This window comes from Pleurodeles waltl, chromosome 2_2 (assembly GCF_031143425.1).
Source record: "Pleurodeles waltl isolate 20211129_DDA chromosome 2_2, aPleWal1.hap1.20221129, whole genome shotgun sequence".
Taxonomy (NCBI): Eukaryota; Metazoa; Chordata; class Amphibia; order Caudata; family Salamandridae; genus Pleurodeles; species Pleurodeles waltl.
The window spans coordinates 1,134,165,621-1,134,184,947 of record NC_090439.1 but is presented as its reverse complement, the minus strand read 5'-3'; the positions used below and the strand labels follow the sequence as shown (position 1 = coordinate 1,134,184,947).

General features: G+C 47.3%; 1 protein-coding gene across 1 annotated transcript in view; it reads left to right on the top strand.

Annotated features, from left to right (window-relative positions):
• The window catches only part of LOC138278695 (mucin-2-like), a 165,967-nt gene that overhangs the window by 21,278 nt on the left and 125,362 nt on the right, over positions 1-19,327 (top strand). The window contains exons 3-5 of the mRNA XM_069219273.1: positions 10,685-11,229; positions 12,210-12,454; positions 12,559-12,656. Coding sequence (XP_069075374.1) covers positions 10,685-11,229; positions 12,210-12,454; positions 12,559-12,656 — 888 coding nt within the window. The remainder of the gene's footprint in view (positions 1-10,684; positions 11,230-12,209; positions 12,455-12,558; positions 12,657-19,327) is intronic.

The following is a 19,327-nucleotide window of genomic DNA, read 5'->3' as shown; positions in this document are numbered from 1 at the left end:
ATAAAGCAGTGGGCAACCCACCCACTGTAGAGACTTGAGAGACTGTGGCTTTGCACTCCCCAGGATACATCAATGGGCATGGAGCCCCGCCGTGGATCTGGCATGGTGCAGTCATCCGGCTGAGGTGCCCCCCCTTCCCTTCCCCCTGAGGTGCCTGTTGTATTTCTATCTGATGCCTCTGCAGTGTTCTCTCCGTTTGTGGACAGGTATCTAGTGTGGGCCTCGCCCATGCATTGTGGGCCCAGTGGTCCACGGACATTGATATGTGCATACCTGCAGTACTAATCGTGATGTATGATTTTTATAATGTTGATATATATCTGTATATCATTGGTTACTGTATTTTGATACATTACAAAGTTTGAACTGATTTCCTTTTGTCTTTGCATTGATCCGGGGGGGATTGTGGGTTGTTACTGTGCTGTTTGGAAATGCATTGGTGTGTGTATTGTAGTGGGTGAGGGTCGGGTTGGGGGTGGGGGTGTTGCATGTGTGTGTCCGTGACTTTTGCCTCCCCCCTCCCCTATGTCGTAGGTGCAGTACTCACCGTTGTCTTCGGCGCCTACGTTGCTGGTGTTCATAGAGGAGCAGGAAGACAAGAGCAGGGAGTATTTGTAGTTCCGGCTCCATGGTGGCCTCCTTCCTCGTGGAGTGTGTAGAGGTGAACGTTTTCCCTTTGAAATGTCTGTTTCCGCCGTGTTTTTATCCACGGTGAATCCGCCCCGGAAAAGGTGGAGGATTGGCAGGTTGTGATACTGTGGGCGGTACATTGTCTTCCGCCTGTCTGTTGGCGGTGACCGCCGCGCTGCTTGTCTGTACCGCCGTGGCGGTCAGAGTGTTAAAGTGGCTGTCTATGTTGCCGGTTTCCGCCACGGTCATAATTCCCTTTTTTTGTCTGCAGGCCTGTTTGCGGTATTACCACAGCTTTAACACCGTCCGCCAGGGTTGTAATGACCCCCATAGTGCTATTTGATATAAGTGGTATAGTAGGAGCTTTGCATGTCTCCTAGTTCAGCCTAAGCTGCTCTGCTATAGCTATCTCTATCAGCCTAAGCTGCTAGAACACTACTAATCTACTAATAAGGGGTAACTGGACCTGGCACAAGGTGTAAGTACCATCAGGTACCCACTATAAGCCAAGCCAGCTTCCTACATTGGTGGTGCAGCGGTGGGATAAGTACTTGTAACTGCTTTACCACTTTGTCATAGGTGCTTTTCATAAGAAAAACATAAACCAAATAATTAAAAATATACAGTTAACCTAAACAGTTTAACTTTCTTTCTATAAACTTTCTAAAAAGTTTTGAAAAGTTTGAAAAAGTTTTGAAACGTTTGAAAAAGTTTTTTCTTTTCTCCAAAAGTTTCTAAACTTTTTTTTTCTCTCTGTCCTAAACCCTTTCTAACAATCAAGTCTGCAGTAGAACCTACTCCCACAGTTGTCCAGACAACCAATGGTAGTTTAAACTTTAAAAGCTTTAGGGGTCTCTGCATAGAAAGAGGTTTAAGCATTGGTAAGAACCGTACTAAAGCTCTTCTTCTTAGCCTTCTCCTAGAAAGTGACCAGAACCAGTCTGTCCCATGCCAGGATCAGGAGGTAGAGGAGGGGGGACCCACCAAGACTCAGAGGAGTCCCCTGGGGATGCTGGGGATGGTTGATCCTAAGACCTGCCAGCTAACAGGCCTCCTAGTGACACTGGTAGTGGGAGGGGGTCACACACTAGTAGGGTACCTTTCACTCCAAAAGGCCAGGTTACTAGAGTCCAGCCAGTTAGAGACAGGTCCACTTCTGCCAATTCCCACATCGCCTCTGTGTCTCAGAATTCCCAAGCCTCCCATCCTGAGGATAACACCATGGAACGGGAACTCAGAAAGCTGAGGTTGGAAGAGGCCAGAATGAAGCTAAGACAGCAACAGTTGGCCTTAGACAGGGAATCTCTAGATGTAGATAGGGTAAGGCAGAGGTTGGGGTTAGTTCCCCATGGTGGCAGCTGCAGTGTTTTTTTATATAAATTCTGTAAGAGAACAAGATTCCAGCAACCTGCATAAGATAGTCCCCCCTTACAAGGAGGAGGATGACATTAACAAGTGGTTTGCTGCGCTTGAGAGGGCTTGTATGGTACAGTTGGTCCCTCAAAGGCAGTGGGCTGCTATCTTATGGCTATCTTTCACTGGTAAGGGTAGGGATAGGCTCCTTACTGTCAATAATTACAAAGTTTTGAAGGATGCACTCTTAGATGGATTTGGCTTAACCACTGAACAATACAGGATGCGTTTAGAGATACCAGAAAAGAGTCCTCTCAAGACTGGACAGACTTTGTAGACTGTTCAGTGAAGGCCTTGGAGGGTTGGTTACATGGCAGTAAGGTGACTGACTATGAACGCCTGTATAATCTAATTCTGAGAGAGCATATTTTGAACAATTGTGTGTCTGATTTCTTGCACCACTACGTGGTAGACTCAGATCTGACCTCTCCCCAAGAATTGGGAAAGAAGGCAGACAAATGGGTCAGAACAAGAGTGAACAGAACAGTTCATACAGGGAGTGACAAGGAGGGCAAGAAGAATGATTGTAAGTATTCTGACAAGGGTGGGGACAAAGATAAAAAACATTCTGAGTCTTCATCAGGCCCACAAAAATCCTCTGGGGGTGGTGGGTCCAAATCCTCTTCCAACAATCAAAAGAAGCCATGGTGTCATTTATGTAAAAGTAAAGGCAAGTGATTCCACCTGCCCAAAGAAAAACACCAAGGCTCGCACTACCACAACCCCAACTGCGTCCTTCAGTGTCCCTAGTAATAGCAGTGGTGGTGGGAAGCCTACTACAAATAGCCAATCAAAGGGTGTAGCTGGGCTCACCATTGGTAATGTTGTTGGAGTTGGTCTTGTTAGGAAGACCACAGAGGCTACTTTAGTCTCTGATTGTGGTATTGATTTTGCCATCTTGGTTGCTTGTCCCCTTAATATGGGTAAGTACAAGCAACTTTCCCTAATCAATGGTGTTGAGGTTGAGGCCTACAGGGATACAGGAGCCAGTGTCACTAAGGTGATTGAGAAACTGGTCCACCCTGAACAACACCTACTTGGTTAACAGAAACAAGTGACTGATGCTCATAACAACTCTCTTACCCACCCCATGGCTGTTGTGAATCTCAACTGGGGGGGGGGGGGTTCCTGGTCCAAAGAAAGTTGTGGTAGCCACTTATTTACATGTAGAATACTTACTAGGCAATGATTTGGAGACATCAGCTTGAGCTGAAGTGGAGTTGGAGGTTCATGCAGCAATGCTGGGCATTCCTAGGCATACCTTTGCTTTGACAAGGGCTCAGGCCTAGAAGCAAAGAGGACAGGGAAACCTGGATCCTGGAACAATGGACCAGTTGCTCCCAAAAGCTAGTGGTAGAAAGAGTATATCCTTGCCCACTACCCCTCTCTCTCCAGAAGATTCCCCTTTTGAGGAAGAGGAATCCTCTCCCTGTGCAGAACCTACACCAGATGAGCTGGCAGCAGACACTGCTGAACTTTTGGGTACAGGGGGGGGCTGCTAGGGAAGAGCTGAGTGTGGCACAGCAGACCTGTCCCACACTAGAGGGTTTGAGACAGCAAGCTGTCAAACAGCAGAATGGGGATGTCACTGATAGCCATAAGGTCTATTGGGAAGACAACCTCCTTTATACTGAGTCAAGGGACCCTAAACCTGGAGCTGCCAGGAGATTAGTTATCCCTTTGCAGTATAGGGAGTTTCTTCTGACCTTGGCACATGAGATTCCTTTTGCTGGGTATTTGGGCCAGAGCAAAACTTGGGACAGGCTTGTTCCATTGTTTCACTGGCCTAACATGCCGTGGACACTAAAGAGTTTTGTCGCCCTTGTGTGACCTGCCAAGCCAGTGGCAAAACTGGTAGCACACCTACAGCCCCCTTAATTCCACTCCCAGTGGTTGGGGTGCCCTTTGAAAGGGTAGGGGTTGACATAGTTGGCCCCCTTGACTCTCCAACAGCTTCAGGCAATAGGTTTATCCTGGTGGTAGTGGACCATGCCACTAGGTATCCTGAAGCAATTCCCATAAGGACCACTACAGCTCCTGCAGTGGCAAAGGCCCTCCTGGGAATCTTTTCCAGGGTGGGCTTCCCTAAGGAAGTGGTATCAGACAGAGGTAGTATCTTCATGTCTGCATACCTCAAAGCTATGTGGAAGGAGTGTGGTGTAACTTATAAGTTCACTGCTCCTTATCATCCACAGACAAATGGTCTGGTTGAGAGGTTTAATAAAACTCTCAAAGGTATGATTATGGGACTCCCTGAAAAACTCAGAAGGAGATGGGATGTCCTGTTCCCATGCTTCCTTTTTGCTTATAGGGAGGTACCCCAAAAAGGAGTGGGCTTTAGCCCCTTTGAACTCCTCTTTGGCCACCCTATAAGAGGTCCCCTTGCACTTGTGAAGGAGGGTTGGGAACAACCTTTAAAAGCTTCAAAGAAAAACATTGTGGACTATGTACTTGGCCTAAGATCCACAATGGCTGAATACATGAAAAAGGCCAATAAAAACCTTCAGGCCAGCCAAGAGCTCCAAAAGCAATGGCATGACCAGAAGGCTGTCCTGACCTAATACCACCCAGGACAGAAGGTGTGGGTATTGGAGCCTGTGGCCCCAAGAGCACTCCAGGACAAATGGAGTGGACCCCATCTCATTGTTGAGAAGAAGGGTGAGGTTACCTACTTGGTAGTCCTGGGCACTGCCAGGAGTCCCCTTAGGGTGCTCCATGTCAATCGCCTAAAACCCTACTATGACAGGGCTGACTTAACCCTGCTCATGGCAACTGATGAGGGACAGGAAGAAGAGAGTGACCCTCTCCCTGATCTCTTCTTCACCACTGAAGCTGATGGCTTATTGGAGGGAGTGGTGCTTGCAGATTGCCTTACTGCTGTGCAGAAGGACAACTGTATAAATCTCCTAGGCCAATTTTCTGACCTCTTCTCACTGATACCAGGTACCACAACCTGGTGTGAGCACACAATCAACACTGGAGACAGTTTACCTGTCAAAAGTAAGATTTATAGGCAGCCTAAAACAAGAGGTACAGAAAATGCTGGACTTAGGAGTGATTGAGCCTTCAGAAAGCCCATGGGCTAGCCTAGTGGTGCTTGTCCCAAAACCTCACAGTAAAGATGGTAAAAGAGAAATGAGGTTTCGTGTTGACTACAGAGGACTCAATCAAGTAACTAAAACTGATGCTCACCCTATATTCATGGCAGATGATCTAATAGGTACACTGGCTTCTGCCATGTTTCTAAGCACTTTTGATTTAACAGCAGGGTATTGGCAGATTACATTATCAGAAGATGCTAAACCTAAAACGGCATTTTCCACCATTGGAGGGCACTATCAGTTCACTGTTATGCCCTTTGGTTTGAAGAATGAACCTGCCACTTTTCAGAGGTTGGTGAACACAGTCCTGCAAGGCTTGGAAGCTTTTAGTGCAGCATATCTAGATGATATAGCTGACTTTAGCTCCACCTGGGATGAGCACCTTGTCCACTTATGGAAAGTTTTGGAGGCCATGCAAAAGGCAGGCCTCACTATGAAGGCTTCAAAGTGCCAGATAGGGCAGAGGAAAGTGGTTTATCTGGGCCACCTGATAGGTGGGGAACAGATTGCACCACTGCAGGGGAAGATCCAGACCATTATGGAATGGGCTCCCCTACAACTCAAACCCAGGTAAGAGCCTTCTTAGGCCTCAGAGGGGACTATAGGAGGTTCATTAAGAACTATGGCTCCATTGCAGCTCCCCTTAATGACCTCACAAGTAAGAAGATGCCTAAAAAATGATTGTGGACAGCTAGCTGTCAAAAGGCTTTTGATGAGCTCAAACAGGCCATGTGCTCTGCACCTGTCCTAAAACGCCCTTGTTACTCCAAGAAGTTCATAGTCCAGACTAATGCTTCTGAATTAGGGGTGGGGGCAGTGCTATCACAGCTTAGCACTGAGGGGCAGGATCAACCTGTTGTTTTTATCAGCAGAGAAAAGTGTTTGTCTGCCATAGAGATGGAGGCCTTTGCTGTGGTCTGGGCACTGAAAAAGTTGAGACCATACCTGTTTGGTACTCACTTTATTGTTCAGACAGACCACAAATCTCAATTATGGCTTTAACAAATGAAAGGTAAAAACCCAAAATTTTGAGGTGGTCCATCTCCCTACAGGGAATGGACTATACAGTGCAACATAGACCTGGGAGTACCCACTCCAATGCAGATGGACTCTCCAGATATTTCCACTTAGACAATGAAGACTCATCAGGTCATGGCTAGTCTTATTGTCCCTCATTTGGGGGTTAGGTTGTGTAGGAAAGTACCATCTTGCCTGGCATGTTACCCCCAGTTTGTTTTTGCCTGTCTCACCGGGATCCTGCTAGCAAGGACCCCAGTGCTCATAGTGGCCTAAATGTGTTCCCTGTGTGGTGCCTAACTGTATCACTAAGGCTCTGTTAACCCGAACCTCAGTGCTTATGCTCTCTCTGCTTTTAAAATTGTCACTGCAGTGACCATTTTTACCAATTCTGATTGGCACACTGGAACACCCTTATGATTCCCTAGTATATAGTACCTAGGTACCCAGGGTATTGGAGTTCCAAGAGATCCCTCTGGGCTGCAGCATTTCTTTTGCCACCCATAGGGAGCTCAGACAATTCTTACACAGGACTGCCACTGCAGTCTGTGAAATAACGTCCACGTTATTTCACAGCAATTTTACACTGCACTTAAGTAACTTATAAGTCACCTATATGTCTAACCCTCAATTAGTGAAGGTTAGGTGCATAGTTACTAAGTGTGAGGGCACCCTGGCACTAGCTAAGGTGCCCCCACATATTTCAGGGCAATTTCCCCAGACTGTGTGAGTGCGGGGACACCATTACACATGTGCACTACATATAGGTCAATACCTATATATGTAGCTTTACAATGGTAACTACGAATATGGCCAAGTAACATGTCTAAGATCATGGAATTGTCCCCGCATGCCAAATCTGGTATTGGGGTGCCAATCCCATGCATCCCCGGCGCTCCAGCATGGACCCCGGGTACTGCCAAACTAGCTCTCTGGGGTTTTCACTCCAGCTACCGCTGCTGCCAACCCACAGACAGGCTTCTGCCCTCCTGGGGTCTGGGCAGCCCAGTCCCAGGAAGGCAGAACACAGGATTTCCTCTGAGAGAGGGTGTTACACCCTCTCCCTTTGGAAATAGGTGTTAGGGGCCTGAGAGGAGTAGCCTCTCCTGGCCTCGGGAATGCTTTGAAGGGCACAGATGGTGCCCTCCTTGCAAAAACCAGTCTACACCAGTTCAGGGATCCCCCAGCCCCTGCTCTGGCGCAAAACGGGACAAAGGAACTGGGAGTGACCATTCCCCTGTCCATTACCACCCTAGGGGTGGTGCCCAGAGCTCCTCCAGTGTGTCCCAGATCTCTGCCATCTTGAATGCAGAATTGTGAGGGCACAATGGAGGCCTCTGAGTAGCCAGTGCTGGCAGGTGACGTCAGAGACCCCTCCTGATAAGTGCTTACCTGGGTAGGTGGCCAATCCTCCTCTGAGGGCTATTTAGGGTCTCTCCTGTGGGTTTCTCATCAAATAACGAATGCAAGAGCTCACCAGAGTTCCTCTGCACCTCCCTCTTCGACTTCTGTCAAAGATTGACCGCTGACTGCTCCACGACGCCTGCAAAACTGCAACAAAGTAGGAAGAAGACTACCAGCGACATTGTAGCGCTTAATCTTGCTGGCTTTCTCAACTGTTTCCTGGTGGTGCATGCTCTGGGGGCTGTCTGCATTCACCCTGCACTGGAAGCCAAGAAGAAATCTCCCTTGGGTCGACGGAATCTTCCCCCTGCTAACGCAGGCATGAAACGTCTGCTTCACCGGTCCTCTGGGTCCCCTCTCATCTTGACGAGCGTGGTCCCTTGAACACAGGAGCTGGATCCAAGTGACCCCGACTGTGCACTTTTGCAAGGAATTCTTCATGCACAGCACAGCCCAGTTCCCCAGCACTCCGTCCTGCATTGCTCAACTCGCTGAGTTGACCACCGGCTTCGTGAGACCCTCCTTTGTAGTGTTGAGATGACCGCTGTGCTCAGTTTTCTTGAACCCATGTTCAAGTACTTCTGCAGGTGCTACCTGCTTCTGCGTGGGCTCTCTGTATTGCTGAGCGCCCCCTCTGTCTCCTCCTCCAAGGGACGACCTCCTGGTCCTTCCTGGGCCCGGGTAGCACCCATTTTCTTTAACCGTGACCTTTGCAGCTAGCAAGGCTTGTTTGCGGACTTTCTGCGTGGAAATAACTCTGCATCCTCCAGCTCGCCGTGGGACATCTTCTGTGCAAAGGAGAAGTTCCTGGCGTCTTCTGTTGTTGCAGAATCTTCAGCTTCTTCCACCCGGAGGCAGCCATTTTGCACCTTTATCCGGGGACTAGTGGGCTCCTGCCCGCCCTGGACACTTTTGTGACTCTTGGACTTGGTCCCCTTCCTTTACAGGTCCTCAGGTCCAGGAATCCGTCTTCAGTGCTTTGCAGTCAGTTGTTGTCCTTGCAGAATCTCCTATCATGACTTTAGTATGTTTCTGGGGAAGTAGGGTAGCTTTACTCCTACTTTTCAAGGTCTTGGGGTGAGTGACACCCTTAGTGTTTTTTAACACTCCCAGCGACCCTCCACACACTACACTAGGCCTGGGGTCCCAAAGTGGTTCGCATTCCACTTTCTTGGTATATGGGTTGTGTTGCCCCTAGGCTTATTGCATCCTATTGTACTCTACAGTGTTTGCACTACTTTTCTAACTGGTTACTTACCTGATTTTGTTTTGTGTGTATATTTTGTGTATTTTACTCACCTCCTAAGGGAGTATATTATCTGAGATATGTTTGGCACATTGCCACTAAAATAAAGTACCTTTATTTTTAGTAACTCTGAATATTGTGATTCGTATGATGTAGTGCTATATGAGATAAGTGGTGTAGTAGGAGCTTTGCATGTCTCCTAGTTCAGCCTAAGCTGCTCTGCTATAGCTACCTCTGGCACAAGGTGTAAGTACCATCAGGTACCCACTATAAACCAGGCCAGCCTCCTACAGACATTATCTGCACCAACTAGGACCCTGCATCCGTCTTATTGGGTACAGTACTGACTGTTGTTCTTCACGGTTGGTTTTTCTTTTGCACCTTTGTCCGGGTTAGTAGGGGCTCATGTTCTCCCTGGACTCTTCAGTGCTTCTTGGACTTGGTCCTCTTCTTCCACCGGTCTTCAGGTCCAGGAATCCATCATTGGTGTCTTGCCATCTCTTCTGGTTCTTACATAATCTTTCTAGTCTTCCTGTGTGTTTTAGGAAAGTTTCTGCGATTTACTCCTGCTTTACTGGGCCCTGGGGTTGGTTCGATTACTTACCTTTTGTGTTTTCTAATACACCCAGCGCCCCTCTACACACTACACTTGCCTAGGTGGGAAACCGACTTTCGCATTCAACTTTCTTAGTATATGATTTGTGTCCCCCTAAGCCCATTTCTAACTATTGTGATTTTCACTAATTGCACTGTTTTCTAACTGTTTATGTGCACATTTCTGCATACTAGTGTACATAATTTGTGTATTACGTACCTCCTAAGGGAGTATGGTCTCTATGGAATTTTTGGCATTTGTGTCACCAAAATAAAGTTCCTTTATTTTTGTAACACTCAGTATTTTCCTTCATGTGTGTGACCACAGTGGTATTGCATGAGCTTTGCATGTCTCCTAGTTAGGCCTTGGCTGCTCATCCACACTACTCCTAGAAAGCCTGGCTTCTAGACACTGTTTACATTTCGCTAATAAGGGATAACTGGACCTGGTATAAGGTGTAAGTACCTTTGGTACCCACTACAAACCAGGCCAGTTTCCTACATATGTGCTCTATATACAGCTCTGCAATATGAGTTTGGGATCACTGCTACTAGGTATGGCCCTCCGTCTGATCAGTAAGGGATCAATCACGCTTGAAATAGAGCTCTGACTGAACTGCAAATTTCACTGTTGGTCTCTATTCAGTGCGGGCCAGTCACTATGGGATCACTGATCCTCGTTACAGACGTTTGTCAGATAAGTAAAGGGTCACTGCTGCTCTGTAGTGAGTGCTGTCTGATCAGTGGCGGATCGTTGCTGCCCTGTATGGAGGTCTCTACGAACAGTAATGGATCACTGCTGATCAGTGCAGAGTGCTATCCAAACAGATAATTCCACAGTTGCTCTATACAAAATTCTAAAATATTAGTAAGAACTCACTTCTGCTCTGCATACAACTCTGTAAAGGGCCTGAGCTACCTTACCTTTTATAGATATTGATTACTCCATTACACCGTCAAAAGGGCTCTTCTGCTTCTGTTTAAGTAAATTACTGTATGTCTGTGTAAAGAGCGTTTACAAGATTCAGGAATATCTATGGCTTCATCTAACACATTGAAACATCAGTATGGGATCCCTTCTTGTTCTCTATTGAAAGTTCTCTGAAAGTCCATATATAGAACTGTCCTGTCTGTAAGGGTCTCTGCACGCCGATATAAAGCTGCAGCTGGGAGTGTGGGCTCACAGCTGCTTTAAATAGAGTTCCATCACCTCAGTAGTGGACCACAGCTTTATATTATTATAAAGTATAAATCTATTCATTCCAATTTTAACAAAAAGGTTTTCCATCTACAGAATAAAAAAATCACATCTATGTCAGGCAGTGCTACTTGACATCCGGAATTTGCTAAAAAAGCATCACATTTATGTCTTAACAAGAACCAAAGTCATACTGATGAGCCGGACATCAACAACTAGTCCAAAGACAGCAGGTATTACTAGTGGTGTCTCGTGCAAAGTAAAGGGGACTATCGAAGGGACAACCGAAGATGCTGTGTGCAGAGTTATCAATAAACTCGCTGATGGCACCTGTGAAGTGATCGAGAAAGCTGCAGATGGCATCTATGAAGTGGGCGGAGAACTTGTTGGTTTAGTTTGCCATTTGATTGGTGCAGTGAAGAGCGTATGCCCTACTTTGCCCCCTAAAATCACACCCAGTGCTGAAACACTAGCAAATACACCTGCAGTCACACCCTCAGTCACTCCTTTGTTTACGACTGTCTTCAGGACGATTATCAACAAACCAACTTCTGCATCAGAAACCGTGACCACCTCTACAACTCCACCTTATGCACTCTCGACAAGACAACGTCCTGGCACAACTGGTAAAAACGGCATAATATCTATGTATTCAATAATATATGCAGTGCATCGTAGAGTATTATTAATAGGAAAATCAAATGGCAACCTGCTGACTGGAAAACTAGGGCAGGGGGAGGTCCCCTCTCTGAGTGATTAAAGGTTGGAGAGAGGACAGACTAGACTGCTTTTAGGGAGAGCCAGCCCTGCGGATGTACTTGAGGCAGTGGTCAACGGTCGCCAAAGTATTGTGGTGAAAGCTTGGAGGCCAGGTGGACAGCTTGTAAGTGTGTCTTAGAGGCTAGCAAACCTACATGTCAGCTGGATCGTACGGGCTCCTGGCTGTGTGTTTGTTCCCTGTCTGCAGCAAATGCCACTGTTGGTCTGTAAAGAGCTTGGTCCAGTCTCTAAGGGATCGTTGCTGACCTGTACAGAGCTCTGTACAAACAGTAAGGGATCACTGCTGATGTGTACAGAGTACTGTCCAAACAGATAGTATCACTGTTGCTCTATAAAGATTTCCAAAACATTAGGAAGAACTCACGTCTACTCTGTGTACAACTCTGTGCACGTTACCTTTTATAGATATTGATTAATCCATTCCACCATTAAAAATGCTCTTCTGCTTCTGTTTAGGGGAATTACTGCATGTCTGTAAAAACAGTTGTTACACGATTTAGGAATATGGCCCTATCTAAAGCGCTGACACTGGAGTAGGGAATCACTTCTTGTTAGCTACAGAAGATTCTCTGTTAGACCAGCAGAGACCCTTACCTGCTAGTCTATTAAAAGCTATAGCTGTTAGTAAGGACTCACAGCTGCTTTAGATAGAGCTCCATCAGCTTAACAGGGGATCAAAGTGTTATACTATAAAATTTAAATCTTTGCATTCCAATTTTAACAAAGGGGTTTTGCATGTACAGAATAACTAAATCACATCTATGTCAGACAATGCTACTGGCACATGCAGAATTTGCTAAATAGCATCACTTTTATGTCTTAACAGGAACCAAAGTCATCCTGACAAGCCGGACAACAACAACCAGCCCAAAAACAGCAGGTATTACTAGTGGTGTCTCGTGCAAAGTCAAGGGGACTATCGAAGGGACTACCGAAGATGCTGTGTGCAGAGTTATCAATAAACTCGCTGATGGCACCTGTGAGGTGATCGAGAAAGCTGCAGATGGCATCTGTGAAGTGGGCGGAGAACTTGTTGGTTTAGTTTGCCATTTGATTGGTGCAGTGAAGAGCGTATGCCCTACTTTGCCCCCAAAAAGCACACCCAGTGCTGAAACACCAGCAAATACTGCTGCAATCACACCCTCAGTCACTCCTTTGTTTACGACTCTCTTCAGGACGATTATCAACAAACCAACTTCGGCATCAGAAACCGTGAGCACCTCTACAACTCCACCTTTTGCACTCTCGACAAGACAACGTCCTGGTACAACTGGTAAAAACGACATAATATCTATGTATTCAATAATATATGCAGTGCATCCTAGAGTATTACTAATAGGAAAATCAAATGCCAACCTGCTGACTGAAAAACTAGGGCAGGGGGAGGTCCCCTCTCTGAGTAATTAAAGTCTGGAGAGAGGACAGACTAGAATGCTTTTAGGGAGAGGCAGCCTTGCGGATGTACTTGAGGCAGTGGTCAACGGTCGCCAAAGTACTGTGGTGAAAGCTTGGAGGTCAGGTGGACAGCTTGTAAGTGTGTCTTAGAGGCTAGCAAACCTACATGTCAGCTGGATCGTATTGGCTCCTGGCTGTGTGTTTGTTCCCTGTCTGCAGCAAATGCCACTGTTGGTCTGTAAAGAGCGTCCTCCAGTCTCTAAGGGATCGTTGCTGACCTGTATGGAGCTCTGTACAAACAAGCTATAGCTGTTAGTAAGGACTCACAGCTGCTTTAGATAGAGCTCCATCAGCTTAGTAGGGTATCAAAGTGTTATACTATAAAATATAAATCTTTGCATTCAAATTTTAACAAAGGGGTTTTGCATGTACAGAATAACAAAATCACATCTATGTCAGACAGTGCTACTGGCACATGCAGAATTTGCTAAATAGCATCACTTTTATGTCTTAACAAGAACCTTGGGTAGCGCCCGCCGGCCCAGCGGGAAAGTTGAAATGGCACCAGCGGTCTTTTGACCGCGGTGCAGCCAAATGGAGGTTCCCGCCAGGCGGGCGGCAACCGCCGCCCGCCGTTGTCAGAATGACCCCCTGAGTCTAATCTTAAAACAGTGGTCAATGAGGTATTTGCCTGGGAGCCTCCTTGGTACCTACACGATGGACGGCTAAGCATTTCTCTTGCATTCTCACCGCTACTGTTGCATCTGTTTCAATCCATAGTTCTTCATTCTGCTTTTTGTTTAGAGTTTGTTCATAGCTACCCTGCCAATGAATACTGATTAAGGACTAAGCAATGATGTAAAACATATGACAAATGTTTGACTTTTTGTATCATTGTGTGTCCCCTGCTGGACGTGGGTACTTTTGGCCCTGTATCTTGTATGGCTGGGGCTAGTACTGGTTATCTTCCAATACTGTTCCTCATGCTGAGCATAGTGCCATGTAATTACGAAACATTGGAATGCTTTGCGGAAATGCCTCATTTTCCATTTTCTTCTGTATCTCTAATCTGCTTCCAGCTTCCGCACTGAGGTCTGAGTTAATTTTAATTTTAATGCCCGTGCAACAAGTTTAGGGAACACCCGGCGGCAGTTGTCCCGTGATGGCGGTGGCTGTCTCCTTATGCTTACTCTGTAGGTGAGGGACCCCTAGCCTTCACTAATAGTGCCACACACCTTTCCTCATCAGACCCAGGTGAATGTCTTAAGTATATACTGGGACCACCCCACGCCCCATTCCTAACCCATCTATGTCTATACTATGCTGCTGCCAGGTGACAGTGGACCATAGGTCAGCCAATGAGGGAAGGCAGCAGTCCCAGCCTCGTCACAGAGTGGGAAAGTCAGTGAGACTACTGACCCCACCCCACTCTGTGACGAAGTGTCACTGATTGACACTCGCCCTAGGCGGTTCAGGGCTTAAACCTGAAGCGCCCAGGGTGAGTGTCAATGGGTGATGCTTTCCTCGTCACCCAGGGGAGGACCTCGAGGCACCTTTGCTGAGCCGAGGAGGTCACACCCATAGGAGCTGTGACCTCCTCAGCCCAGAAAAGTTCAGCTCAGGCAGCCAGGAGTCTGCGCAAATCGCGCATGTCTCAGTCCTGGCTGTCTGAGCTGAAAATGAAAAGTGTCTCTCAGGCTGACCTTTGTTCAGCCTGACAGACACTCTTCATGAGGGGCAAAAGGTGGGGGGGCGTGGCCCCTCCGCCCTAAAGGAAAGGCCACACCTGGCCTGGACTTGAAGACCTGTGGAAGAAAGGGACCAAGTCCAAGAAGCACTGACAAGTCCAGGGAGAACAGGAGCTCCTGCTAATCCGGATGAAGGTGCAAAATAAGAACTTCCGGTAAAGAAGAACACTCAGTGCTGTGGCCAAGAATATAGATGCAGGTTCATGGTTGGTGCAGATGATGTCCCACGCTGGATGGATGATTGGAGTCTGGTTTGTGCTGCTGGATTCTGCCAACAAGCCTTGGCACACGCAAAGCTCATGGTTAGGGACCTGGGGCCATATGTACGAACACATTTTCCCATAGACACAGAATGGGCAAAACTGCTTGCTACATCTGGCCCCTGGTGGACTCTACCCAGGAGGGTGAGACAGAGGGGATTTTCAGCAACTCAGCAAGCCCTCAGAAGACCAGGCAGCGTGCATAGGAGTCCCACAGCTAGGGAAAAAAGAAGGTGCAAAAGGAGGCCCAAGCAGCACTACACAAAGGGACCCCACGCCGCCGGAAAACCACTTAGGAAGCTGTTCATCACAGGATAGAGTGCTGGGGACCAGAGCTGCAAGTGCATGAAGAACATCATGGAAGGATGCCAACAAGCCTTGGCAACTGCAAAATACACGGTGCATGGGGGTACTTGTTCATAACCTTAAAATAGTTCACACTTGCTCTGTTCTCTATCTAAAAATCTCCAAACAGGTTGGTTCACCTCCCCACAGGGAAGGGACCATATAGTGGGTGATAAAGGGAGTAACCACTCTAGTTCAGAGCTACTCTCCACTTAACACCACTAAGACAATGAAGTCTCAACTGGCCAAGGTTAGTCTTATTGTCCATCGTTTAGGGTGGGGGGTTGTGTAGGAAAGTAGACTCTTTCTAGCTTGGTTACCCCCACTTTTGGCCTCTTTGTCAGTGTGTTTGACTGTGTCTACTGGGATCCTGCTAACCAGGACCCCAGTAGTTATGCTCTCTCCCTCTAAATCTGGTTGTTGGATACTGTTAACAGAGTATTCCACTCATAATTGGCATGCTGGTGCACCCTTATAAGTCCTTAGTGTATGGTACCTAGGTAACCAGGGCATTGGGGTTCCAGGGGATCCCCATGGGCTGCAGCATTTCTTTTGCCATCCATAGGGACCCATGCAAATGCTTCTACAGGGCTACCATTGCAGCCTGTGTGAAAAGATGCATGCACCCTTTCACTGCCATTTACACTGCAGCAGGTCACTTATAAATCACCCTTACTACAGGCCTTCCAGCCCTGGCGGCTGGGTGCAGAGTACCTGTGTGTGAGGGCACCCCTGCACTAACAGGGGTGCCCCCACGACCTTCAGGACCATTTTCCCAGACTTCGTGAGTGCGGGAACGCAATTGTACGCGTGTACTGGCCATAGGTCACTGCCTATGTTCAACTACATCATGGTAACTCCAAACATACGCATGTTTGGTATCAAACATGTTGAAAGCATACCTCAAGGCTTCTGCAAGCATTGGTTGTATGATGATATACACTCTGGGTGCTCCTTAGAGACCCCCAGTACTGCATTCCAGCCTTCTGAGGTTTTCCAGGCAGCCCCAGCTGCTGCCACCTCTCAGACAGCTTTCAGCTCTCCTGTTGCTAGAGCAGCTGAAGCCCAGGAGGGCAGAACAAAGGATTTCCTTTGGGAGAGGAGTGTTACACCCTCTCCCTTTGGAAATAGGTGTTACAGACATGGGAGGGGTAGCCTCCCCAGCCCACTGGAAATACTTTGAAGGGCACATTTGGTGCCCCTCCTTGCATAATCCAGTCTACACTGGTTCAGAGACCCCCAGTCCCTGCTCTGGCACGAAACTGGGCAAAGGAAAGGGGAGTGACCAATCTCCTGTCCATCACCATCCCAAGTGGTGGTGCTCAGAGCTTCTCCAGAGGATCCCTGGGTTTTGCAATGTTGGATTCCAAGTTGGCAGGGAACTCTGGAAGCATCTGAGTGGCCAGTGCCAGCAGGTGATGTCAGAGACCTCCCCTGGTAGGTGCTTACCTGTTAGCTGACCAAGCCTCCTTTCAGGCCTATGTAGGGTCTCTCTCCTCGGTGGTGCCTCAGATTCAGATTGCAAGACACCAGCAGGAATCCTCGGCATCCTTTACTTCACCTTCTTAACGAAGAAACTGCATCTGGACCCTCCAGGAACTCTATAACTACACAAAAAAGCAAAGACGACTTCTGCAACATTGTATCTTCAGCTCCTGCCAGCAACTGCTTTTTCCTGGTCGAGCATCCTCAGAGGACAGACAGTCTTTAGCCTGCACCAGAAGAACTAAGGAATCTCCCTTGAAGTGAAGCCGTCACTTCCCTGCTTCAGCCGGCACCCCTCTGCAGCGAAGACCAGTGGCTTGGGTTCCCTCTCCTGATGAACTGTGTTGACTCAGCATCATGGGTGGTGGACTGAAGTGGTCATGACGGTCCTGACGTTCAACTGTCCAACTTTGGTGGAGGTAAGAGCTTGCCTCCACATGCAAGACAGTACCCCTGTGCACCGCATGTTTTACAGTTGCCAAGGCTTGTTGGCATCGTTCCACAAAGTTCTTCATGCACCATGTAGGTCTAGCCCCCAGCACTCCTTCCTGCGACACACAGCCTCTTGCATGGTTCTCCGGCGGCATTGGATCCTGTTGTGTAGTGCTGTGTGGGCCTCCTTCTGCACCTTCTTTGTCCCCGTGCTGTGGGACTCCTGTGCATGCTGCCTGGTCTTCTGAGGGCTCTCTGAGCTGCTGAGAGCCCCCTCTGACTCCCTCTCCTGGGTAGAGTCCTCCAGGTCCCTCCTGGTCCCGGGCAGCGCCATATTCCGCTAACCGTAAGCTTTGCGTGTGCCAAGCCTTGTTGGCGGAATCCAGCAACGCAAACCAGACTGCAATCATCCATCCGGCGTGGGACATCATCTGCACCAACTAGGAACCCGCATCCGTCTTATTGGGTGCAGTACTGACTGTTGTTCTTCACGGTTGGATTTTCATTTGCACCTTCGCCCGGGTTAGTAGGGGCTCCTGTTCTCCCTGGAATCTTCAGTGCTTCTTGGACTTGGTCCTCTTCTTCCACAGGTCTTCAGGTCCAGGAATCCATCATTGGTGTCTTGCAGTCTCTTCTGTTTCTTGCATAATCTTCTTTCTCATCTTCCTGTGTGTTCTAGGAAAGTTACTGTGATTTACTCCTGCTTTACTGTGCTCTGGGGTGGGTTCTATTACTTCGTGTTTTCTAATACTCCTAGCGCCCCTCTACACACTTCACTTGCCTAGGTGGGAAACCGACTTTCGCATTCAACTTTCTTGGTATATGATATCTGTCCCCCCCCAGGCCCATTTCTAACTATTGTGATTTCCACTAATTACACTTTTTTCTAACTGTTTGTATGCACATTTCTGCATACTAGTGTATATAATTTGGGTATTACTTACCTCCTAAGGGAGTATAGTCTCTATGGTATTTTTGGCATTTGTGTCACCAAAATAAAATACCTTTATTTATGTAACACTGAGTATTTTCTTGTGTGTGAGTACTGTGTGACTACGGTGGTATTGCAGAGATTTGCATCTCTCCTAGTTAGGCCTTGGCTGCTCATCTACACTACCCCTAGAGAGCCTAGCTTCTAGACACTGTCTACATTTCGCTAATAAGGGATAACTGGACCTGGTATAAGGTGTAAGTATCTTAGGTACCCACTACAAACCAGGCCAGCCTCCTACACATGTGCTCTATATAAATGCTCTGCAATAGGAGTTTGGGATCACTGCTACTAGGTATGGCCCTCCGTCTGATCAGTAAGGGACCAATCGCACTTGAAATAGAGCTCTGACCGAACAGCAAATTTCACTGTTTGTCTATATTCAGCACAGTCCAGTCACTATGGGATCACCGTTCCTCAGTCGAGACCTTTGTCAGATCAGTAAGGGGTCATTGATGTTCTGTAGTGAGCGCTGTCTGATCAGTGATGGATCGTTGCTGCCCTGTATGGAGGTTTCTACAAACAGTAACGGATCACTGTTGATGTGTGCAGAGTGCTGTCCAAACAGATAATTCCACAGTTGCTCTATACAAAATTCTAAAATATTAGTAAGAACTCACTTCTACTCTGTATACAACTATGTGCTATCAGTAAAGGGCCTGAGCTACCTTACCTTTTATAGATATTGATTACTCCATTGCACCATCAAAAGGGCTCTTCTGCCTCTGTTTAGGTAAATTACTGCATGTCTGTGTAAAGAGCGTGCACAAGATTCAGTAATATCTATGGCTCTATCTAAAGCATTGACACATCAGTATGGGATCACTTCTTGATCTCTATTGAAAGTTCTCTGAAAGTTCTCTGAAAGTCCATATACAGAACTGTCCAGTCTGTAAGGGTCTCTGCAGGTTCATATAAAGCTATAGCTGTTGGTAAGGGCTTGCAGCAGCTTTAAATAGAGCTCCATCACCTCAGTAGTGGACCACAGCTTTATATTATAAAGTATACATCTATGCATTCCAATTTTAACAAAAGGGTTTTGCATCTACAGAATAAAAAAATCACATCTATGTCAAAAAGCATCACATTTATGTCTTAACAAGACCCATAGTCATACTGATGAGCCGGACAACAACCAGCCCAAGTATTACTAGTGGTGTCCGTGCAAAGTAAAGGGGACTATCGAAGATGCTGTGTGCAGAGTTATCAATAAACACATTGATGGCACCTGTCACGTGATTGAGAAAGCTGCACATGGCATCTGTGAAGTGGGTGGAGAACTTGTTGG